Below are 26522 nucleotides of genomic sequence, written 5' to 3'. Positions count from 1 at the left end.
AAGTGTTGCTGTTGTCACTGAAATACAAAGAAGGAGGGAGTGAAGAGAATGACAAAAATGCCATAAGGGAATCTGAGTAGGATTCATCTTCTGGGCTGGCTTTGGCCATTAAAGTCAGCCATTCTTTTTTTTTTTTTTTTTTTCTTTTTTAGATCTCAAATTTATTTATTTTATTTTATTTTATTTTTATTTTATTTTTATTTTTATTTTATTTTATTTTATTTTATTTTATTTTATTTTATTTTATTTTAAATATGAAATTTATTGTCATATTGGTTTCCATACAACACCCAGGGCTCATCCCAAAAGGTGCCCTCCTCAATACCCTTCACCCACCCTCCCCTCCCTCCCACCCCCCATCAGCCCTCAGTTTGTTCTCTGTTTTTAAGAGTCTCTTATGCTTTGAAAGTGAGCCACTCTTAAAATGGTCATTCATGGGGCGCCTGGGTGGCTCAGTCGGTTGAGCGTCCAACTTTGGCTCAGGTCATGATCTTGCGGTTCCTGAGTTTGAGCCCCGCGTTGGGCTGGCTGCTGTCAGTGCAGAGCCCGCTTTGGATCCTCTGTCCCCCTCTCTCTGCCCTTCCCCCACTCACGCTCTCTAGAGCGTGAGTAAACATTAGATAAAAATGGTCTTTCGCAAACCTCACGTTTCAGAATACAAAATCCTTAGTTGGCTAATACTCAAAAGATTACAAATTTACATAAGCTGAGTAGACAAATTATGTTATTTTTGGCTAGTTTTAACTTGAAAAACTTCACTTTTAAATGACTTATTCTTTTATGTGACATAGATTAATGCTTTCTTGTTCTTTTTAATTTTTTTTTTTTTAATTTGAGTATAGTTGACAAACAGGGCTACCTTTGGGTCAGGTGTACAACCTAGTGAGTGATTCAGCACCTCCATACATTTGTGCTTTGTAGATTAGCATGTATTCGACATAAATTAATTTTAATAATATCATAGATTTAGGCTCAGAACGTAAAAAGTTTAATCACAAAATTTTTAAAAAATACTGTTGGTAACGGATTTTATATATTTAGTAATTTGGTATTGCTGGGTGATGTGGCCTGTGTAAAAAGAGATTTTGACACTACGTATAGTAAACACTTCTTAATAAACTGTTTTAATGACTCGTGCAGGTCCCAAAATGGTAGAGGTCCAGAGTCAACACTTCCAGATCAACTCCAAGGATGGCAAGCCACTCTTTACTGTCGATGAAAAGGAAGTTGTGGTTGGTACAGATAAACTTCGAGTAACAGGTGTGTGATAACTTTTTCCTTAATTGAGATATAATTCATAGATAACATTAGTTTCAGGTGAACAACATAATGATTTGATATCTGTATATATTGTGAAATGATCCCCTGGTAAGTCTAGTTAATGTCGATCACCACATGGAAGTTTTTTCTAGTGACAAGAACTTTTATTTTTTTATTTTAATTGCAGTGTAGTTAACATACAATGTTTCTGTGTGTGTGTGTGTGTGTGTGTGTGTGTGTGTATAGGTTCTTTAATGTAGTGCTCTTTATCTGTTTATTTTTTAAAAACGTTTAGTCAGTCACCATGTAGTGCAATAAATATTGGTAGTAAAATTCAGTGATTCGTGTTATGTTAGATTCAAGATCTATTCTCTTAGCAACTTTCAAATATCCAATATGGCATTGTTAACTCTAGTCACCATGCTGTACATCATATCCCTAGGACTTAGGGATATTTTATAACTAGAAGTTTGTCCCTTTTGATGCCCTTCACCCATCTTGCCCAACCCCATCTCCTGCCTCTGACAACCATCGGTATGTTCTCTGTATCTATGAGTTTGGTTTCTTTTTTAGATTCTACATGTACGTAAGATCACACAGTATTTGTCTTTCTCTGACTGACTTCACTTAGCATAATTCCCTCATGGTCCATCCATATTGTTGCAAATGGCAAGATTTCCTTCTTTTTATGGCTGAGTTATATTCCATTGCATATATAAATATCACATTTTCTTTATCCATTTATACGTAGGAACTCTTGAGAAAAACAAAATCCCGTAGAATACACTTCCACAAAAGCATATTTTACTTTTGGCAAGTTTACTCTGGAAATTGTCAGGCAGGTAAGAAAAAGTAGTTGAATTTGTTGACTCTTCTTCATAATGTTTGTTTTTTTAATTCTTGATACTCTCCTGGAAGAATGAAATCCTCCTCATAAATCTTTGCTTACTCTTTTCTTCCACCATATTGTTACCCTTTATCTCTTTCCAATTAGGGTAACCCAAAGACTTATAAATTCCTCTGTCGTCTGTATGATATTCAAGTATCTCTTTTCCATCTGGTTTTGCAAAAGAACCTTCTCCAGAGTTTCTTTTATTGTCATTGTATCAAGCACTTGGAGTCCTTCTATTGCTACAAAAAATTGTCTCTCTTGGAAAAAAAGATTGGGTGAGATTCTTATAAGAATCACTTTTAGGACTGAAAAAAAGCAATTTTGTGAAAAAAAAATGTCCAGAACGTGTGTGAAATTTACCTGCTGAGCTTCTATAAAAATGTAATGAGAAAGACGGTAGTTAAATTCATCCCAGCACTTTTCTGTACTATTCTGAAAAACAATGGCAACCTTATTCTCTCACACATTATTACCAATACTCATAAATGAAAACTGCCTTAAGAAGCAGACTCAGGAGGCACCCAAGATGGCAGAACAGCATGGAAGTTTTTTGTGTGTCTTGCGTCCATGAAACACAGCCAGACCAACACTAAACCATCCTGCACACCTAGAAAACTGATCTGAAGATTAACACAACAATATGTACAACCTAAACCAAGAATTCAGCAGGTATGCGGCGCGGAGAGGAGAACGTGGGGAGAGAGAAGCCACGGAGGGCAGAGAGCTGCTTTTGCATGTGGAGAGAGGACGGAGACAGTGGGGAGAATACGGTAAAAGCACTCCCTGCCAAAAACAGCTGGAGAGAAAGTGGAAAATTGGAAACAGCCACAGGGACTAAACTAAAAAGGGAGAAAGGAGAGGGTTTAAATTCCATTAAGACTGTAAACAAGGGGAACGCAAAGGCTGCACCTCCGCAGCTCCATACCTGGCGGTGCTTTGGTGGGAAGGACGAATCCCCAGGAGCAGAGTGGGATCCGAGAGTTTCTCAGGCCACATGGGGAAAAGCGGTTCCACTGCTGGAAGGACATTTGGTAGAGGCTGTGAGGCAACCTGGGCCCAGCAGACCCCAGAGAATGGCCACATTCACTGGTGCTGGAACAAGGTCGTTAAGGGTGAAGCCTGGTGCCAGGTGTGTGTTGTGATTGTCGGTAATCCCTGAAACACCTCTCGAACATTTTCTGGGGCGGGCTGGCACACAGCCGCAGTCTCTGGGCATCGGCAGCAGCAGGGTCCCGCAAACGTTCCTACCATTGCTCGGTGAGACCCTCCCACAGAGGGGCGGAATGGGTCAAAGCTGCAGTCCTTCGGAAGTAAGAGGCCAGGGAAAACAACCGCATCTGAGATAAAACTCGGAATAGAGGTACTGCCTGGGGCCTGGTCACAGACAGTGGAAAACCGGGGAGTGGACGAGAGCTGAAGACAGAGGATGGGTGTGTGACTGCTGATTGGGAAGAACAGACTTCCGATACTAGAGACTGGGTAGCTGGGTGATGCTATTTTCACCGCTTCTGTGCGTGTGCGTATGCACCTACAAGCGCCACAACAATCCACCCCAGTAGGCTAGCAGCGCCATCTAGTGGAGAACGGAGCCATTACACTAAGCCCTGCCCAACTGGGCCATCCTTGCTCTTCAAGACTAGAAGTCTCACTGCCTCCTTGGTTTATGGATTATAAAGTGCTTCATAGTCTGACTTCTAGGGGAAAACAAAGTAATTCCAGTCGTATTTCAGTCTGTTAGATCCATCTCTTCACTTTTCTTTATTTTTCTTTTTTTCTCTTTTTCATTTGTTTTCTTTTTATTGAATACAGAAAGAGAAAAAATTCATTTTTATTTTCAATTTTCATTTAAAATACTTTTCTTTGTTTTTACTATATTTTTTACTTTTGTGTAAATTTTTTCAAATTCTATTTTACTTCCATCATTTCATTTTAGTCTACTTCAGTGTATTCATTTTTTCAAATTTTCACGATTTCCTTTTTTTTTTCTTCTTTACCCCTTTTTCTCTAATATTTCAAGCCCCTTTCAACACCCAGACCAAAACACACCCAGTATGTAAAATCATTTATTCAGTTTGTGTGTGTGTGTGTGTGTTTAATTTTTTAATTTTAATTTTTTCTACCTCATTAATTCCTTTTCTGCCTTCAAAATGACAAAATGAAAGAATTCACCCCAAAAGAAAGAGCAGGAAGAAACAACAGCCAGGGACTTAACCAACGCAGATACAAGCAAGATGTCTGAACCAGAATTTAGAATCATGATAATAAGAATACTAGGTGGAGTCAAAAATAGATTATAATCCCTTTCTGTGGAGATAAAAGAAGTAAAAACTGGTCAGGATGAAATAAAAAATGCTATGACTGAGCTGCAATCACGAATGGATGCCACGGTGGCAAGGATGGATGAGGCAGAACAGAGAATCAGTGATATAGAGGACAAAGTTACGGAGAATAACGGAGCAGAAAAAAAGAGGGAGATTAAGACAAAAGAGCATGATTTAAGAATTAAAGAAATCAGTGACTCATTAAAAAGGAACATCAGAATCATAGGGGTCCCAGAAGAGGAAGAGAGAGAGATAGGTATAGAAGGGTTATGTGAGCAAATCATAGTGGAAAACTTTCCTAACCTGGGGAAAGACAGTCATCAAAATCCAGGAAGCACAGAGGACCCCCATTAGACTCAACAAAACCGACCATCAACAAGGCATATCATAGTCAAATTCACAAAATACTCAGGCAAAGAGAGAATCATGAAAGCAGCAAGGGGAAAAAAGTCCTTAATCTACAAGGGAAGACAGATCAGATTTGCAGCAGACCTAGCCACCGAAACTTGGCAGGTGAGAAAGGAGTGGCAGGATATATTCAATGTGCTGAATCAGAAAAATATGCAGCCAAGAGTTCTTTATCCAGCAAGGCTGTCATTCAAAACAGAAGGAGAGATAAAAACTTTCCCAGACAAACAAAAATTAAAGGAGTTTGTGACCACTAAACCAGCCCTGCAAGAAATTTTAAGGGGAATTCTCTGAGGGGAGAAAAGATGAAAAAATAAATGCATAAATAAATAAAGACCAAAAGAAATGAAGATTAGAAAGGACCAAAGAACACCACCAGAAACTCCAACTCTACAAGCAACATAATGGCAATAAATTCATACCTTTCAGTACTCACTCTAAACGTCAATGGACTCAGGGCTCCAATCAAAAGACATAGGGTAACAGAAAGGATAAAAAAACAAGATCCATCTATATGCTGTTTACAAGAGACCCACTTTAGACCTAAAGACACCTTCAGATTGAAAGTAAGGGGATGGAGAACCATCTATCATGCTAATGGTCAACAAAAGAAAACTGGAGTAGCCATACTTATATCAGACAATCTAGACTTTAAAATAAAGACTGTATCAAGAAATGCAGAAGAGCATTATATCAAAATCAAGGGGTCTATCCACCAAGAAGACCTAACAATTGTAAACATTTATGCGCCAAATGTGGCAGCACCCAAATATATAAATCACTTTATCACAAACATAAAGAAACTCGTTGATAGTAATACCATAATAGTAGGAGACTTCAACACCCCATTCATAGCAATAGACAGATCATCTAATCAAAATATCAAGAAGGAAACAATGGCTTGAATGACACACTGGACCAGATGGACTTAACAGATATATTCAGAACATTTAATCCTAAAGGAGCAGAATATACATTCTTCTCCAGTGCACATGGAACGTTCTCCAGAATAGACCATATACTGGGACACAAATCACCCTAAGTAAGTAAAAAATGATTGAGATCATATCGTGCAAATTTTCAGACCACAACGCTATGAAACTCAAAATCAACCACAAGAAAAAATTTGGAAAGGTAACAAATACTTGGAATCTGAAGAACATCCTACTAAAGAATGAATGGGCTAATCAAGATGTTAAAGAGGAAAGTAAAAAGTATATGGAAGCCAATGAAAATGATAACACCACAACACAAAACCTCTGGGATGCAGCAAAGACGGTCCTAAGAGGAAAGTATATAGCAATCCAGGCCTTCCTAAAGGAGGAAGAAAGATCTCAGATACACAACCTAACCTTATGCCTTAAGGAGCTAGAAAAAGAACAGCAAATAAAACCCAAAACCAGCAGAAGAGAGGAAATAATAAAGATTGGAACAGAAATTAATGCTATTGAAACCAAAAACCAGTAGAACAGATCAATGAAACCAGAAGCTGGTTCTTTGAAAGAATTAACAAAATTGATAAACCACTAGCCAGTTTGATCAAGAAGAAAAAGACCCAAATAAATAAAATCAAGAATGAAAGAGGAGAGATCACAACCAACACAGCAGAAATAAAAACATTAATAAGAGAATATTATGAGCAATTATATGCCAATAAAATGGGCAATCTGGAAGAAATGGACAAATTCCTAGAAACATATACACTACCAGAACTGAAAAAGGAAGAAATAGAAAATTTGAACAGACCCATAACCAGTAAGAAAATTGAATTAGTAATCAAAAATCTCCCAAAAAACAAGAGTCCAGGGCCAGATGGCTTTCCAGGGGAATTCTACCAAACATTTAAGTAAGAGTTAACACCTATTCTCTTGAAGCTGTTCCAAAAAATAGAAATGGAAGGAAAACTACCAAACTCATTCTATGAAGCCAACATTACCTTGATTCCAAAACCAGACAGAGACCCAACTAAAAAGGAGAACTATAGACCAATTTCCTGATGACCATGGATGCAAAAATCCTCAACAAGATAGTAGCCAACTGGCTCCAACAATACATTAAAAAAATTATTCACCACGACCAAGTAGGGTTTATACCTGGGATGCAGGGCTGGTTCAGTATCCACAAAACAATTAACATGATTCATCACATCAATAAAAGAAAGGACAAGAACCACATGATCCTCTCAATAGATGCAGAGAAAACATTTGACCAAATACAGTATCCTTTCTGGAAAAAAAAAAACCCTCAAGAAAGTAGGGATAGAACAATCATACTTAAAGATCATAAAAGCCATATATGAACAACCCAACTCTAATATCATCCTCAATGGGGAAAAACTGAGAGCTTTCCCTCTAAGGTCAGGAACAAGACAGGGATGTCCACTCTCCCCACTGTTATTCAACATAGTATTGGAAGTCTTAGCCTCTGCAATCAGACAACACAAAGAAACAAAAGGCATCCAGATCGGCCAGGAAGAGGTCAAACTTACACTCTTTGCAGATGACATGATATTCTATATGGAAAACCCTAAAGATTCCACCAAAAAAACTGCTAGAACTGATTCATGAATTCAGCAAAGTTGCAGGATATAAAATCAATGCACAGAAATCCATTGCATTCCTATACACCAACAGTGAAGCAACAGAAAGAGAAATCAAGGAATCGATCCCATTTACAGTTGCACAAAAAACTATAAAATACCTGGGAATAAATCTAACCAAAGAGGTGAAAAATCTATACACTGAAAACTGTAGAAAGCTTATGAAAGAAATTGAAGAAGACACACAAAAAAATGGGAAAAGATTCCATGCTCCTAGATAGGAAGAACAAATATTGTTAAAATGTTGATACTACCCAAATTAATCTACATATTCAATGCAATCCCTATCGAAATAACACCATCATTCTTCACAGAGCTAGAACACATAATCCTAAAATTTGTATGGAACCAGAAAAGACCCCGAATAGCCAAAGCGATCTTGACAAAGAAAACCAAAGCAGGAGGCATCACAATCCCAGACTTCAAGCTATACAATAAAGCTGTAATCATCAAGATAGTATGGTACTGGCACAAGAACAGACACTCAGATCAGTGGGACAGAATAGAGAACCCAGAAATGGACCCACAAACGTATGGCCAACTAATCTTTGACAAAGCAGGAAAGGGTATCCAATGGAAAAAAGATAGTCTCTTCAGCAAGTGGTGCCGAGAATACTGCACAGCGACATGCAGAAGTATGAACCTAGACCACTTTCTCACACCATACACAAAAATAAACTCAAAATGGATGAAATACTTAAATGTAAGACAGGAAGCCATCAAAATCCTCGAGTTGAAAGCAGGCAAAAACCTCTTTGATCTTGGCCGTAGCAACTTCTTACTCAACACGTCTCTGGAGGCAAGGGAAACAAAAGCAAAAAATGAACTATAGGGACCTCATCAAAATAAAAAGCTTCTGCACAGGGAAGGAAACAATCAGGAAACTAAAAGGCAACCAACAGAATGGGAGAAGATATTTGCAAACAACATATCAGATAAAGGGTTAGTATCCAAAATCTATAAAGAACTTATCAAGCTCAACACCCAAAAAACAATCCAGTGAAGAAATGGGCAAAACACATGAATAGACACTTCTCCAAAGAAGAAATCCAGATGGCCAACCGACACATGAAAAATGCTCAACATCACTCAGCATCAGGGAAATACAAATCAAAACCACAATAAGATATCACCTCACACCTGTCAGAATGGCTAACATTAACAACTCGGGCAACAACAGATGTTGGCGAGGATGTGGAGAAAGAGGATCTCTTTTGCATTGTTGGTGGGAACGCAAGCTGGTGCAGCCACTCTGGAAAACAGTATGGAAGTTCCTCAAAAAATTAAAAATAGAACTACTCTGTGACCCAGCAACTGCACTACTAGGTATTCATCCAAGGGGTACAAGTGTACTGTTTCGAAGGGACACATGAACCCCCATGTTTATAGCAACACTATCAACAATAGCCAAAGTATGGAAAGAACCCAAATGTCCATCGATAAATGAACGGATAAAGAAAGTGTGGTATATACATACATTCAATGGAGTATTACTCGGCAATCAAAAAGAATGAAATCTTGCCATTTGCAACCATGTGGATAGAACTGGAGGGTATTATGCTAAGCGAAATTAGTCAGAGAAAGACAAATATCTATAACTTAACTCATATGAGGACTTTAAGAGACAAAACGGAGGAACATAAGGGAAGGGAAACAAAAATAATATAAAAACAGGGAGGGGGACAAAGCATAAGAGACTCATAAATATGGAGAACAAACAGAGGGTTACTGGAGGGGTTGTGGGAGGAGGGGTGGGCTAAATGGGTAAGGGGCACTAAGGAATCTACTCCTGAAATAATTGTTGCACTCTATGCTAACTAATTTGGATATAAATTTAAAAAAATTAATTTTAAAAACTAACAAAGAAAACATAGAAGCAGACTCAACCCTAGTATAAAGTCTTGTGTAGTGTGTAACTCCTAACAAAACAAACTACAAGAATCATACCTATGTTGCAGCATATACTAAAGCAATAGGGTCTGTGGTTTTCTTACTAAAATAAAGGACGTTAGGAAATCTATTTAAAGGACATTGATTGTTTCCTAATAAAGAAATGGCTAGAAAGTCCAAGTGCCTCAGTCATCAGAAATCTATCTCAGGGGTGCTGGGTGGCTCAATCAGTTAAGTGTCTGACTCTTGATTTTGACTCAGGTCATGATCTCTTAGTTCATGAGTTCAAGCCCTGTGTCAGGCTCCAGGCTGACAGTGGGAAGCCTGCTTGAGATTCCCGCCCCTCCTCTGCCCTACCCTCAAAATACCCTCCCCTACCCTCAAAAATAAATAAATAAACTTCAAAAAAAAAAGAAAAAGAACTCTACTATTGCTAGTACAAAGCATATTGGCTTTTTAGATCTAGATTCTGTTCCTGTCTCAACAATTACTAGCCACATAACCTCAGGCAAGTTGATCTCTTTTGGCTGTTTCCTCATTTTTCAAAGTGGATTGATGATCCCTACCATACTAACATTGCTAAATTAAGTGGATCAGTATATACAGAGGACAGCAGAGGTCTTGATAAAGTATTATGGCACTGCAGGGCAATGAAATCTGTAGGGAAAACAGCCTAAAAAACAGGAGAGATTGCTACAACCCCAAGCCATCCTACACAGGGAATCCCTTAAGTGAAATTTTTCTTAGCGTAGGACTCCTTCCAGGCTTTGATGTTAATTTTAGTGGAAGAGGTGAAAAAAATTGATAAGCACCTATATTATTTATTACCTGCATACATGTATCAATCACCTGGAGGGCTTATTAAAATATATATTGTTGGGCTTCATTCCCCAAGTTTCTGATTCAGCAGGTGTGGAATGGGACATGAAAATCTGCATTTCCTATGAGTTTTCAGGTAATGCTGCTGTTCCAGGGACCACAGGCTGAGAACCACTCCCTACACTAATCTGACCGGAGTCAGTGGGAAAAACCTGTTGGTACCAGATAGATGCTCTCTCTGGCACACACATTTAAGTTAGCCTTTGTATTTATTTTTTAATTTCTTTAATTTCTTTTTATTATTTGGGGGTGGGGGGGGGAGTTCGCACACACAGGAGGGGCAGAGAGAGAGAATCCCAAGCAGGCTCCACGCTGCCCGCACAGACCCTGATGTGGGATTCGATCTCACAGACTGTGAGATCATGACCTGAGCTGAAACCAGGAGTCAGACACTTAACCCACTGACCCACTCAGGTGCCTTTAAGTTAGCCTTTTTAAAGATAAGTTATGTTCTTCTTCTTTTTCATAATTATTTTTGTCTTGTATGGTTTTCTTCTAAGCCCCTCTGCTCCCCAGTGAAACTAACTGGGGCAAATATACTGTACCTGTAATTTCTGAATACTTTCCTTGTCATTATGCCTTTAAAACAATATGGAGTTCTCCTCACCAGGGCAGCCAGGAGTGGTGACTGCATGAACAGTGACATTTCGACCCAGACCTTGACTCTTCTCAGCTTTTCAGTATGTTCTTAGCTTCCCTAAATTTGCAGTTAAAGCAATGCAAGGAGTCGTACAATTCTGACTTCTCTCCTTGTTTTTTTCTAAGGTCTGATTCCCTCTCTGTGTCATATAACTTAAACTTTCTCAGCCTCCACACTACTGACGTTTTGGGCTGGATAATATCTTTGGTATATGTGTGGGGGTATCTGTGCAGTGCAGCGTATTCAGCAGCGTCCCTGACCTTCAGCCATCAATCCAGCAGCATTCTTTCCCTGGGAGTTATGATAACCAAAATGTCTCCAAACATCGCCAAAACTTTTCGGAAGGATGACGGCGTTGCAAAATCACCTCTGGTTGAGGACCACCTGTCTAACTTAACCCTACGCCGTTTCTCTGGACTTACATTCACATTGCCTTCCTGTGTATTGCCAGCTAGAAATGAAGCTAAATGCCTGTAGTACAAAATAATTAAGACACACTTCCTTTCACATGATGTTTATATTTTAACTGGAGAGCCGTTACCACAAATTAATTGGTTGGACACAGTCTGCTAAGGATTGTAATAGATGTTTGGGCCAAGGGCTACAGAAGCAGCCTGGACAAGGACGTCAGTTGTGCCAGAGTGTGATGGGAAGAGACACAGAGTAGGTCAGACAGGGTTTCTCAAGGAAAGAGGGATTTGAGGTGGTCCTAGAGAAATCTCTAGAGGTTGTCCGGACGAAAAAGTAAGATTCATCGTTCTGAATAGAGTGTAGAGCGTGAAGGGCTATTAATAGACGATTGTTAAAAATAAGAGTGGATGACGCTCTGAGAGCCAGACCGAGCTGCAGTCCCGGCTGCTCACGGAACAGCCATGTGACCTGGCTCATGTCTCACCTGTCCGCACTTCACGATACATACAGCCGCACACATCTCTACCCCGGGTCTTCCGCTGACTGGAGGACAGTGGACAGAGCGCAACCAGGCAGAGACAGATTGGTCGTGAAATTCGATTGTGACTCTTGCAAAAGATGCAGGGCTCCAGAAGTCAAAAGTGGTACAGAAATACTGGAACCACTGACAAAACCAGTAGCAAAAGAAGACCTGGGAAGTCAGACTTGCCAGCCGCTGAAGAAGTGAAAGTGAACCAAGAAGGTGACCTGGCGGGTACTCCAAAGATCAATAATGTTACTAATGGTCAAAAGATGACATTATTCACCTTTGGGAAGCGTGGCAGTGCCATCGGTTTGACTGTCACGATGGTTTTACTGCCTCTGTAAACCTTGTGAACAATGTCATGTTGTGTCGCTGTGGTAGGCAAAATTCTAAGAATGAGACCCCCAGCGACCTTGCCCTTGTAAAATTCCCTCACCTCTGAGCGTGGGAGGAAGCTGTGAATATGATAAGATATCACTCCCGTAATTATGTTATTTCTGTGGCAAATGGGAGTGCGTCTATCTGAGGATCCATTCTCGACGGCCTACTCTAATCACATGGGTTCTTTATAAGCAGAGAGTTTTCTCTGACTGGTGGTAAACGGGGAAACCAGAGAATTTGAAGTGCTAAAAGGGTTCTCTGTTGCTATTATGAAGACGGAGAGGGCCATGTGACAGGAAATGTGGTGGCTTCTAGAATCTTAGGTGCTAGGCTGACAGTGGGAAAATAGGGCCTCACCCCTAAAACCACGTGGAACTCTCTTCTGCCAACAGCCTGACTGGGCTTGGAACAAGATTCTTACCCAGAGACTCCAGAAAAGAGCACTGCGTGGCTGACTCCTTGACTTTGCCCTCGTGATGCCTTGAGCATAAAATCCAACCAAGCCCACTGGGTAGGACTTCTGACCAAAGGACTGTAAGCTAACAAGTGGTTACTGTTCTAAGCAGTGAAGTCTGTCACAATTTGTGACACAGAAATAGAAAATTAATACAGCCATCATATAATTCCAACTGTGTTGGAAAAAGTGCACCGCAGGACAAAACTTGAGTTATTCTTTGTTTATTTTCTGTGAATTCGTAGTTATAGTTAGAACTAAGTTTTGTTAAATATAAAATACAATAAGCATATTTTTATAAACATTAATTTTTAAAGATCAGTTTCCATTAAAGCTTCCTTCCACTACTTACTATAAAAGTTTGGTCTTGTTTTAAATGGATCCACTCCAGGTAGCCTTTGGAGTTTCCTGGAGCAGAAGCAGCAGCGGCTGAGAGCCAAGGAAAGAGGACTGATAGGAGAGACAGAGCCAATTTCACTCTGGGGACTGGGAAAGAAAATTAAATGCTTTGCTTCACTTTTCTCTCTCCTGGTCACTTGCATGACTGCCCAAAGCATAGGATTAAAGAGGAGAGATCAAGTGGTTCTTTATTTAATGTAGTACACTCCAAATATCTGACTGGTGCTAAATCCTGATCTTGACTCTTGCATAAAGAAATGGTTTCTTTCCATTACCTTTGTCTTCAGTACTCCAAGAATAAAATGAAACCTCTTTAATTCTTAAGCAGATTCCATTTGCAGAAGATAAGACTTTTTATGTAGAAAATCTTCTAAGGATTCAACCAAAAAAGCTGCTGGAACTAAGCAGCAATTTCAGTAAAGTTTCAAGATGTAAAATCAACATACAGAAATCAGTTGCATCTCTATACACTTGACGATGAAACATCTGAAAAAGACGTAGAGAAAACCATCCCATTCACAATAGCATCAAAAACAGTAAAATATTTTGTTATGAATAAATTTATCCAAGGAAGTAAACGATCTGTACAATGCAAGTTACATGACTTTGTTGAAGACTGAAGAAGACACAAACCAATGGAAAGACATCCCATATTCATGAATCAAAAGAATCAATAATGTGGAGAAGTCTGTACTATCCAAATCCATCTGTAGATTCAACAGCATGCCCACCAATATGCCAATGACATTCTTCACAGAAATACAAAAAACAGTCCTAAAACTTGGAACCACAAAAGACCCCTAATAGCCAAAGCAATCCTGAGGGGGGGCAGAGTGACTAGAGGTATCACATTTCCTGATTAAAAACTGTACTGCAAAGCTATAGTAATAAAAACAGTATGGTACTGGCATAAAAATAGACCTGTAGACCAATGGAATAGATTGAGAGCCCAGAATTAACCCCCCACATATGCCCTCAATTAATATTCAGCAAGGGAGCCAAGAACACCCAATGGGGAAAGGATAGTCCCCTCAACAAATGGTGTTGGGAAAACTGGATAAACATGTACAAAACAATGAATTTGATCTCTGTCTTACACCGCTCACAAAATCTAACTCAAAATGGACCCAAGACTTGAACATCAGACCTGGTGCCCTAAACCTCCTTGGAGAAAACTTAGAGAAGATGCTCCTCGACATTGGTCTTGGCAAAGATTGTTTGGATGTGACACCAAAAGCACAAACAGACAAAAGAAAAACTCAACAGGAGGGACTGTACAAAGCTGAAAGCTTCTGTACAGCAAAATAAAAAATTAACAAAATGAAAATCAACATACAGAATGGGAGAAATTTTTGCAAACCGTATATCAGAGGAGGGGTTCATATCTGAAATATATAAAAACTCAACGATAAAATGTTCAAGTGCATAACTCCTACAAATCAATAAGAGCAAGAACAACAAAAAACTCACACAACTCAAAAACAAACAAACAAAAAAAGATTTTAAAATGGGCAAAGAAACTCAATAGACATTTTTCCAAGAAGACATTCAAATGTCCAACAGGTACATGAAAAAATGTTCAACGTAAATACTCATCCGGGAAATGCAAATCAAAACCATAATGCAATATCACGTCATACCTGTTAGAATGGCTTTCATCAAGAAAATAAGAGATAACACGTATCGGTGAGGATGTGGAGGAAAGGGAGTACGCTGTGGGTGGGAATGGAAATTGTCTCAACCACTGTCGAAAACAGTATGGAGGGTCCTGAAAAAACTCAACATGTATCTATATGATGCAGCAATCCTCCTTCTGGGTATACACCCAAAGGAAACGAAAGCAGGATATTGAAGACACGAAGGCACTCCCATATTTACTGCAGCAGTATTCACAGTAGCCAAGATACGGAAACAACTTAAGTGCCCGTCAACAGATGAATGGATAAAGAGGATGCTGTGTATACATACAATAGGGTATTATTATTCAGTCATGAGAAAGGACATCCTACCGTTTGCAACAACACAGACCTTGAACACATTATGCTAAGTGAGATAAGACAGAGGAAAACAACTGTCTGATGTCCTATGTGGAGTCTAAAAAAAGCAAAACTCATAAAAACCAAGAATAAAACCATAGTTGCCAGGGGACGGGGGAGAGGACAGATGTTGTGTAAGTGTACCAACTTGCAACAAGTAGTAAATAGAGTCTCATGCAGACTGGAATGAGCATAGAAAACATTATTGTGTTTAATCATCAAAACTGCTAAGAGACTAGAACTTGGTTATCACAGTCACTAAAAAGAAAGGACGACTAGGTAACATGACAGAGATGCTAATTATCGCTACAATGACAGTCATCTTACAATATATAAATGTATCAAATTAAGATGTTTTACCATTACATTTACACAACGTTTTGTGTTAAGCAATTTCCATTTAGGCTATAGTCAGCTGCGGAACTGAAGAATTGTTTTTAAATCAGATTTATGGAGGAGATTAAATAATTTCATGAACTCGGTTTGAAATTGATCACGGCCTTTAAACAGTCTTATTTTTCCCCCTAAGAATAGAATTGGTCACCAAGTGACCAAAGTTAGCATGCCCTTTTGTTAACCCAGTTATAGAACATATTACTGGAGCAGCATCAGAAGTTCATCTCAAAAAAATGTTTTATTAGGCTATTGCCAGAACTGACTTCTGGCAAAAAATCTACTTTGATTCCTTGGCAGCGATGTGCTTGGCTGGGCCCATTCCCCAACATTTAGTAAGAAAAACAAGGTCCTATAATGGTATCCAATTTCTCTTGAGGACAGCAAGATTCAGTGATAAGCCAGTTCCGTTTCTTTGCACCTGTTGTGGCTAAGCAGGATTACATGAAGTCAGAAGTGATGGTAGAGAAATACTGCGGTCACTCACAAAGCCACTGAGGATCTGGAGAATAAGATTTCAACAACTGAAAAAGTGGACGTAAACAAAGGTGATAAGTCCAGGTCCCTTAAAAAGACATGAAGACAGATTATCTACAAGATGCTAATAGATCACCATATCCTTTAAGAACATAACCAAGATCTCCAAACACTTGGTAATGAAGCTCTGTGGACATCGGATAACCTGGCCCATCAGTTGACGATCTTTCAGCTGAAAAGAACAAAAGACCCAATTAAATCTGGGTTAAGTGATAAGGACATGTATCATCTTACATGAGAAGTCTGCAGGTTGATTAATTCAGTGGTCCAATAATTTCTGCTCCCGCTTTGCTTTTCTTAGATGTGTTGATATTCCCCTTTTAATCACAGAATGATTCCATCAGTGCTAAACATCACTTCCCAGTACAATGACTTCTCTAAACTCCTGTAGGAAGTTGATGACCTCTTTAAATTACCCTTCCAACCTAAATCCTCATATTAAATGACTTACATTTCTCTTGAAAGTGGCATTTAGCTGAAATTTATTTTTTTAACCCATTCGAATAGACCTTGTGGGTTTTTTTTTGGGGGGGGGGGGAAGGGGGGTTGTTTGTTTTTATTTTTGCTTTAGAGAGAGAGAGAGAGAGCGAGCACCTAAGCAGGGGAGGGGGCAGAGGGATAGAGAAAGAGAATCCCAAGCAGGCTTCATGCTCAGTGCGGAGCCCGACTCAGGGCTCAGTCATGACCCTGGGATCAAAAACTCAGCCAAAATCAAGAGTTGGACACTCAACCAACTGAGCCACCCAGAAGACCCTAGACTTTGGTCTTTAATGAGGAGTTTTAAACATTTACATTTTGCGGCACCTGCGTGGCTCAGTCAGTTGGGCGTCCGACTTCGGCTCGGGTCATGATCTCGCGGTTTGTGAGTTCGAGCCCCATGTCGGACTCTGTGCTGACAGCTCGGAGCCTGGAGCCTGCTTCAGATTCTGTGTCTCCCTTTCTCTCTGCCCCTCCTCACTCATACTCTGTCTCTTAATAATAAACAACATTAAAAATTTTAAAAAAATAAAACATTTACATTTGTTTTGATAACTGTTCTATTTGGGGTTATCTGTGTGATATTATTTCATGATTTTTATATTTTGATCAACATTTGTTTGGATAACTGTTCTATTTGGGCGTATCTGTGTGATATTATTTCATGATTTTTATATTTTAGTCAACATTTGTTTGGATAACTGTTCTATTTGGGTGTATCTGTGTGATATTATTTCATGATTTTTATATTGTAATCATATGGAATTTCAGTCTGAAACAAGCCTGGTATAAGGCGAGATGCAGAGAAACCAGTTCATGCAAGTACTTTTTGGCCATTATAAAGACTTCGGATTTGTTTTTAATGCAGTGGAAAGACATTGAATTGTTTCAAACGGTGCTTTTTGATCTACACATTTTAAGATCAATATAACCTATTACAAGGGAAAATAGATTATTTGGAGGAAAGAGAGGAAATAGTAAGACCATTTAGGAGGATGTCAACTGAACAGGCAGTAGATGCTGGTGACCTGGCTGGGTGGCAGCATTGGCCACTGAAGGACACTAATGACTCCAAATTAGGAACTGACATACAAAGACGTGCCAATGGATCAAACGGGTGGCAGATATTAAGAGAGGGAATCAAAGACCAAAAGATTATATTTGTTTCTGGACGATGGCATTATTCTCTAGATACTGGAGAAGACTGAGGAGGAAAATACATTTTCAAAACAAAGACTAGACAATTAATGTTTTAGATGCATAAATGTATGGTATGTCTGAAACAGCCAAATGGATATGCCAAGTCAGCTCTTGGATATGTGAGCTATTTAGTGCTCAGAGTTCAAGTCTTGTCCAGAGATAGAAATGAGGGCATCATCGGCCAAGTGAGTTCTGAGAGATACCAACATTAGGGCCTGCCAGATAAAGGAAGCATAGCCAGCAAAGGACAGTGTGAAAAGGCAGAGAGTGTGGTGGGAGAAACGTCACAGGAGCCATTTTCTCGATGCCAAGAGAGGCTGTGTTCCCAGAATTTGCGTCGAGGAAAGATGACGATGGGAAACTGTCATTGAATATGTCATCATGGAGGTCATTATTATCTTACCAAGCATTTTCTTTGGAGTATTAAGGCAAAAGGCCGTTCACACTGGTGGCAGGATAGAATGGACCGGAGGCAGTAGAGACACCATGTGGGAGTCTGGCTGTGAAGCCAGTGGAAATCTTTCTTGTTTCTGCACCACTTGTAAAGCTCATTTCAGTCCATAAATACTCAGTGCACATGTGGAATCAATCTTAATAAATAGTTATCAGGGTAGACATAAAAACCTAACTGGTGTCTAGGCATATATCATCCACTGTTTGGGCAGTAGCATTCTTACTGAAATACGTCTGTATTTCTGAACCGAAGGAACCTACAGTAGCCACGGGTAGGGAAGGATGGGGCAGCCTAGAGCAATTTCCCCGTCAGTGTTGGGTTATGTCCATGAACTCTAGAGTTCATGGGTTCTGTGAACTCTTCACCACCATTCCAACTCCTTTTATACCACAGTCTTACTACAGATCTTCATATGAATATCCATTCATCATAAATTATTCTGTGTTCCAGGAGAGAAAGATGGAGTCATCCAAACTATTGACATTTTATAGTGGAAATGACCAGACCATTTACTACATCTAATCTTAGTGATACATTCTTTCTAAAAAAAAAAAAAAAAAAAAAAAAAGCGTTGTAAGACTAGGCTTTTTTTAATAAAAATTTTTTTTAATGTTTATTCATTTTTGAGACAGAGAGAGACAGAGCATGAATGGGGGAAGGTCAGAGAGCGAGGGAGACACAGAATCTGAAACAGGCTCCAGGCTCTGAGCTGTCAGCACAGAGCCCGACGCGGGCCTCGAACTCACGGACCGCGAGATCGTGACCTGAGCCGAAGTCGGACGCCAACCGACTGGGCCACCCAGGTGCCCCAAGACTAGGCTTTTTAAATTACTATGCTTCCCTTACACAAATGGTTATACAGGATCATACTATACAGAGTTATTTAAATGCATTATTTATATAATGATATTTTATAGTCGAACTTTTTTTCCCAGTTTAAATTAGATTATATGACCCTAAATAATATGTCCTATCTTCCACAAGAAACAGATGTTACACACCAGTGATATATTTTTATATCATCTTGGTTGGGAATACTTCATATGAATGCATACATAAGGGAAACATAGTTACACTGAAAATTAACAGAGATTTACTGAGAGTTATTTTATGAAACCATTTACAAAACATCTAGTGTAATGTACGCAAATAGGTCCTGAGGAATATTACTTTGAGGCCAAATAGTAATAACAGAAGTAAGGTCATACAATTTGTGCATCGACAATTTCAATGATGGAGAAATTAAAGATAATACATATCAGTTGATAAGCTTTATGCCTGCCTTGTACTTATGTCCATTACGATACCCACATATCATTGTAACATGACTAATTGGTTATATTAGAAAGTAACTGTTATATCCTTAAAGACTAATTGCCGAGTTGTAGTTCCTTGTAAAAGAGTGCCCTCTGAGAATAATTTCAGCTCACTGGAAAAGTTAACAGTCTATACATTAGTTCCTGTATATTAGTTGCAGTTTCTTGCTTCCATCTGCACAGATTCAGCAACAAGGTCAAAGTCCACTTGTGCTTTAGTATATGAACTAAATGTTTCATTTCCTTGATGCTGTTTATCTGACTTCTGTACAAAGTTGCATCTCTGGTTTTGTTTAGGGCCTGAAGGCGCCCTTTTTGAACATTCAGTGGAGACCCCACTCGTCAGAGCCGACCCATTTCAGGACCTGAGGTAAGAATTCTGTTCACATTTAAACTCTTTTATGGAAAGTACCTGGATATGTGCTGGAATGATATTTTAGCCGTTATCACCAGCATCTGCCTTATTCCGTTCACCGTCTTTATTCTCATCATGTTCCACTTACCAGCTAGTGGCAACTTGCTAAAAGCCAAGGACACTAAAAAGTGCTACAGATTCCCTACGCTTAATCCGCCCCCAACAGAACACTTACCGCCTTAACCACTTTTAAGTGTGCAGTTCGAAAGTATTAAGTACATTCGCACTGTTGTACCACCATCACCACCACCCATCTCCAGAATTCTTTTCATTTCGCAAAACTGATACTCTGTGGCGGGTAAACTCCTCCCTATTCTCACCCGCCACCAACCCTGGAAACCACCATCCCGCTTTCTGTCTCCATGAATTTTATGACTCTAGGCACCTCATGCAAGCGGAATCATACAGTATTTGTACTTTGTGACTGGCCCTTTCACTTAGGATAACCTCCTCAACAATGTGTATCTTTACCTAATGTCAGAAGATATACGGTCACCCAGTTCCAGATGCAAAGGGATTCTTCATACAGGGTCTCCGTGTGCCTATGTGTATTTCGCTTTATCACTGCACTACCAGATGACATTTATTCAAATATTATATTTGTATTTTATAACAAAATCAAAACCCTTTTTTGTTGAGTTATTTTTAAAGTTTATTTATTTTGAGAGAGAGAGAGAGAGAGAGAGCGTGCGCGCACGAGCAGGGGAGGGGCAGAGAGAGGGAAAAGACAAAATCCCAAGCAGGCTCCATGATGCCAGCGTAGAGCCCAATGCGGGGCTTGAACTCATGAATAGGAGATCATGACCTGAGCCGAGGTCAAGATTCAGATGTTTAACCTACTGAGCCACCCAGGCACCCCCAAATACTATTTTTTTTAAACATTTTTTATTTATTTTTGAGACAGGGAAAGACAGCATGAACAGGGGAGGGTCAGAGAGAGGGAGACACAGAATCTGAAACAGGCTCCAGGCTCCGAGCTGTCAGCACAGAGCCCGACGCGGGGCTCGAACTCACGGAGTGCGAGATCATGACCTGAGCCGAAGTCGGCTGCTTAACCGACTGAGCCACTCAGGTGCCCCCCAAATACTATTTTTTAAAACAAATGTCTAAAGTCTAAGGCATCGCTCAAAATTATATTCAAATATATCTCTGAAATATACATGTGTAAATATCACAAATTTAAATTTTGATATTTGCTCAAATGATAGTCATAGAAGGGTGACAATTACTATTTAAGAAAAAAGATAATTAGTTTGTATTTAAACTAGATTTGCATTCCTTATAGCCAAATCATTTGAACTTGAAATAAAGGCAGAACAATTAACATCCTAATATATTATGTATCACAGAAGAAATAAAGTACAGTAGGAGTCCCGGCTTTACACCGAGAAGCCTTGTGACCTTGGCCAAACCTTTTGAAACTATTTTTTCTCATTTATAAAATGCTGGTAGTAATACATATCTCAAAGGATTCTGGGAAAGATTTAATAAGCTGTTAGGTTAAGAGTATTTTGTAAACTGGAAGTTGAAGACACATAATCATTTTTATTATCAGTATTATACCAAGTGAATAATCACACTAAATGGAATAAAAGGAAATTAAGCATTTCTCTTATCTTTAATGCCTAATTAAATATTAGTCAAAAGCAAGTGAGAGTTTAATTTATCTTACCCACTTAGAGAACATTTGCAGCATGAAAATAAATTGTGACTCTAATTACGTGAGAACAATTTCATTAATTTTGATAAAGGGTCATAAGATCAATATTACAGAATTATTATAGTTAGGAAAGAAGAACATTTTACTTTTCTAGGATACAAAAGTGATGCAATATCTTTAAAACATAATCCCATTAAAGCCATTTTGAAATTATAAAATCATACAAATTGCAGAGATACCAAACTCCTTTTTGAACTAAATGTCACTGTTTTAAAAGATACAGCGCTTGAAATTAAACCATTCATCTTATGTTGTCCATCAGGATATAAATCTGCCTGTTCTACAGCAGACCCTTGCTAAAAAAGAAATGGCAGACAAGTATCCTCTTGCTTTCTGAAACGTGACATACTGCGGGACGTCACATAACCCAGGCATTATAACCAAATTGACTGAGGAAATAACGAACTTGTAAGAATTCCTGGAGGAATGGGGTGAAGCTAGAAGGTATCAGCTAACATGCCCTGAATGTCACGCATCTGTGCTCCATGCTGTCTCAAAGTTTATCTCATTTAATCATCAACTCGACCCTAAAAATTATCAGTTTCATCCCCATTTTATAAAACAGAAAGACTGAGATCCAGATAGCAGCGTGTTCTAAGCAAAGATTAAAGAGTGTCCAAAAGATCATCCAAATTCAGCTCTGACCCCAAAGCCCACGTACGTTGACTAGATTGTCTCCACCAGCTGAGTGGACCCCTGAGTGGTTTATCCTTTGATTTACAGCCAGACTCCACTAATCGATTAGATGATAGTCATATTTTCTTCTGTAAATCCTTACTATAAACCTCCCACTTTTTCTTTCTGAGTCCAGTACCATTACTATTCTTGGCCCCAATACAGTGAAAATGATTCTAGAATATCCTGAAAGGAAAGAATGTGGATTTTGTAGGGCTGAGATCATAATGCATTTGCAAATATATCTCTGAAATATACATGTGTAAATATCACAAACTTAAATTTTGATATTTGCTCAAATGATAGTCATAGAAGGGTGACAATTACTATTTAAGAAAAAAGATAATTAATTTGTATTTAAACTAGATTTGCATCTCTTATAGCAAAATCAGTCACAAGGACAATATGAACTCTGACATGCTGCCTTCACTTTGACTTGCTGTTCATTCATATGTTATGTAATTCATTGTTTTTTTTTAAATTTTTTTAACGTTTATTTATTTTTGAGACAGAGAGAGACAGAGCATGAACGGGGGAGGGTCAGAGAGAGGGAGACACAGAATCTGAAACAGGCTCCAGGCTCTGAGCGGTCAGCACAGAGCCCGACGCGGGGCTCAAAGTCACGGACCGCAAGATCATGACCTGAGCCGAAGTCGGACGCTCAACCGACCCAGCCACCCAGGCGCCCCAGAATTCATTGTGTTTTTAAAAAATTGAGCAAAAATGTACTAGACGTGGTTTTGTGCCAGATGATGCTAGTTCTGCACTGATAAAAGGCATGGTTCCTGCTCTTCATGATTTTAAAGTTGTTGGGAAGTGAAATAGGCAAACAAGTTAGAACAGTATAGTTCCTTGCTCTGATGAAAGTCCAAAATATAGTGAGGGCGTAGGAGAAAAAGCTCAAAACCTTCCCGGGGCTAGCTGAGATGATGTCACAGGGAAGGAAGCATTTGAACTGAAACTTAAGGAATCGGGAAACATTAACATCACAGGGTAAACTCTGCAACCCAATAGGGATGTGATGGCAATTGACTAAGTGACTATTTGTAAATTGCTGGAAACAATGCCTAGCACCTGGCCAGTAATACAGGTGTGTCTTCATTAGGTAAAGTAAAAGGAGAGGACGTGGAAACATTTGCTCCTGTTTCAAACACTTGTAAATACGAGTTTACTTCTAAATAAATAAATAAATAGGAAGGAAGGCAAGGAAGGCAAGGAAGGGGAGAGGGAGGGAGGAAGGAAATAAATACTTACAAATCTATATTGTAGACTTATAAACATTGTTCAGCTAGAAAGCGAGACAAGCTCATCCTTAGGTCTCAGTAACAAAGAGGAAATTCATTGTCAGAGCTGAGCTAATGTACTGCTAGAGAATCAGGATCCCATCGAGATGGGGGGCCGGGACCTTAATGTATTATGGGACGGGATGCCAAGCCACAGCCTAGTGTGTGTGAAATGCTCAGGCTGAGACGCCCTGTACACCCTGGTCTCCCATAGAAGTTATTGTAGAAAATGTGCCTGGTAGTCTAAAGATGCTGCGACTTGGGCCCTGGGTTGGGTGACCCAAAAGAAATCAGGAACTACAGGCCTTTGCTTGGCCAAGACAGGGGGACTATATCCACACTGCCTCATAAGATCTCAGAGCTGGAAAATTAATGTTAAAAACTGCACTGAAGTCCAACTACTTTGAAGAAAGTATCCCATTACCCATGACATAAAAACACCTATGGAAGACAGTCATTGCCGGAGATGCGTTTACTACAATAATAATAATAATGCAAAGACATAGAATTAGCAGCCTCTACAAGTTACCCCCTGAAACTCTAAGTAAGAGAGCAAAGTGAGAGATTTTTAAAAGATATGAATAAAGGGCTCAAAGAGAAAAAAATGTATTCTTTAAAAAAAAATTTTTTTAATGTTTATTTTTAGTTTTTGAGAGAACAGACGGGGGAGGTCAGAGAGAGAGGGAGACAGGATCTGAAGGGGGCTCTGTGCTGAGAGCGGAGAGCCCATCAGGGGAATTCCCAAACCACAAGATCATGACCTGAGCCGAAGTCGGATGCCACACCGACTGAGCCACCCAGGTGCCCTCAAAGAGAACAAAATTCTGAATACAAGGTTAGGCAATGTCACAGTCGTATGAAAATGGCAGATTTGAAAAATAACAATAGAAATTCTAGAAGTGAGAGATCAGGTGATGAAATTCCGTGTCACCCAGCAGTTGGTTCCTTATCTCATTCTGCAACAAAAGAAATCAGGATTCTTTGAAGAAATGGCTCATTCTAGGACGGGGGCAGCGAACGCAGAAGATGAATTTGGAACATTTTGCAGTGCCAGCGAATAAGCTATGCTCAAAAATCAAAACAGCGAGGGCACATCAAGAAGACCCAGGAGCCAAATGAACGAGCTCCCGATCGAAGGACTCCCAGTCACAGCTGGACAATTTAAGCAAAAAAGAAAAAAATCTTAGCATATTGAATTGTAACCCAAAGGAGGTCGATATCGAATCTCCGTGATTTTTCGTTTCCATCAAATACACTGTAAAGTGATGAGTTGTATTTCAAAATGATGGTGTGTATAATATGCAGAAATGGTATCTTTTGTAAATACTTAAACTTATGAAAAACACAACGTTAACTTAAAACTGTGTAACGGGTGCGTAGTTTTTCAGCTATCTTTTAGGACGGAGAGCCCTGCTCTGAGTTGTCTATTCTACCAAGTCTTACAAAGCGTGGGTTTGGGATGTGAACATACTGAACTTCGCCAAACCTGGCCAGTGTGCCTCTCAACGTGCCTGATCTGATTTATTGCTCCGCGAGCAGTGTAAGGGTCTGTCTTTCCTCACCTTTTTACCTGTATTTTGCACTGTCAGACTTGATGATCTGTTTCATGTTATCTTGTGTTATTTTACTTTTCATTTCCCTAGGGACTAGTGTGGTTCAGCATCTTTCACATTTTTATTTTGTTATTTAAATACTCAGCCTTCTCTTCAGATCTTATAAATCGTTCCCTTTTTATTTAAGGCTGCTTCTCCTGGAACGGCCTTCCATCTCCTTTGCTTCTTTAATGACTCTTTAAAATGGATTTGTAGAGGGGCGCCCGGGTGTCTCAGTCAGTTAAGCGTCCAACTTCGGCTCAGGCCATGATCTCATAGTTCATGGGTTTGAGCCCCGCGTCGGGCTTTGTGCTGACAGCTCAGAGTCTGGAGCCTGCTTGGGATTCTGTGTCTCCCTCCCTCCCTCTCTCTCTCTCTGCCCCTCCCCTGCTCGTGCTCCATCTCTCTCTCTCTCTCTCTCTCTCTCTCTCTCTCTCTCAAAATAAACACTAAAACAAAATTTTAGTGGATTTGTAGGGATTAAAGTATAATATAAAATATTCTGAATATTAACATTTTTCCTGTTAACATTCTACTTTTAATGTTTATACACTCAAATTTATTTATAATTTCATTCATTACATCTGGATTTTAAGACATAATTTGAAACTTTCCTTACAGAAAGAGGAAGTCAGGCATGTTGCTTGTCTGGTTTTGCCTTTTACATTACGATACATTTTAGATCCCTGATGCCTTTAGAGTTTATTCCTGTATCAGGTATCAGGTGTGAAGTGTGGGTCTAATTTTATCTTTTCCAGTCATCCAGCCACCGGAGCCAGCAACTAGATTATCTATTAGAAATTCCACCTTTGTCGCTACGATTTGAAATAAAACCTTTATCATCTATTAAATGTCCCTATGCACGTGGGTCTGTTTGTGTATTTTCTGTTCTGTTCCCCTAGTCTTCCTGTTCAGGTCCTAGTCCCAACCTTGTTAAATAGGGTATAAAGTTTATTTTATTTTATTTTATTTTATTAAGTTTATTTATTTATTTTGAGTTGGGGAGAAGCAGAGAGAAGGAGAGAGAGAATCCCAAGTAGGATCCATACGGGCAGCACGGAGCCTGATATGGGGCTCGAACCCGCAAACCATGAGATCATGACCTGAGCCAAAAGCAAGACTTGGACGCTTAACCAGCTGAGCCATGCACGTGCCCCTATAAAATATAGTTTAATGTCTGGTAGGACTAGTCTCTCTCTCTCTCTCTCTGTCACACACATGCACACATACCCTTGTAGCTTTCAATATTTCTCTGCCAGTTCTTGCTTATTTTTCCGAACTTGAGCATTAACTTATCTAGTTCAAGAAAAGCATGTTCTTTTATTAGGATTATCTTAAATTCATAAATTAACTTGGGGAAAACTGAC

At 39.3% G+C, this 26522-nt stretch overlaps 1 protein-coding gene across 6 annotated transcripts in view; it reads left to right on the top strand.

The window, feature by feature from the left end:
• Window positions 1-26522, top strand: part of SGCG (sarcoglycan gamma) — a 133266-nt gene that overhangs the window by 94984 nt on the left and 11760 nt on the right. For all 6 annotated transcript variants that reach the window (XM_058690072.1, XM_058690040.1, XM_058690033.1 and 3 more), the window contains exons 5-6: window positions 1141-1260; window positions 19768-19840. In XM_058690072.1, coding sequence (XP_058546055.1) covers window positions 1141-1260; window positions 19768-19840 — 193 coding nt within the window. The remainder of the gene's footprint in view (window positions 1-1140; window positions 1261-19767; window positions 19841-26522) is intronic.

The sequence above is a fragment of the Neofelis nebulosa genome, chromosome 1 (genome assembly GCF_028018385.1).
Source record: "Neofelis nebulosa isolate mNeoNeb1 chromosome 1, mNeoNeb1.pri, whole genome shotgun sequence".
NCBI lineage: Eukaryota > Metazoa > Chordata > Mammalia > Carnivora > Felidae > Neofelis > Neofelis nebulosa.
The sequence above is the reverse complement of the archived record's forward strand: the minus strand, read 5'-3'. Positions and strand labels throughout refer to the sequence as shown.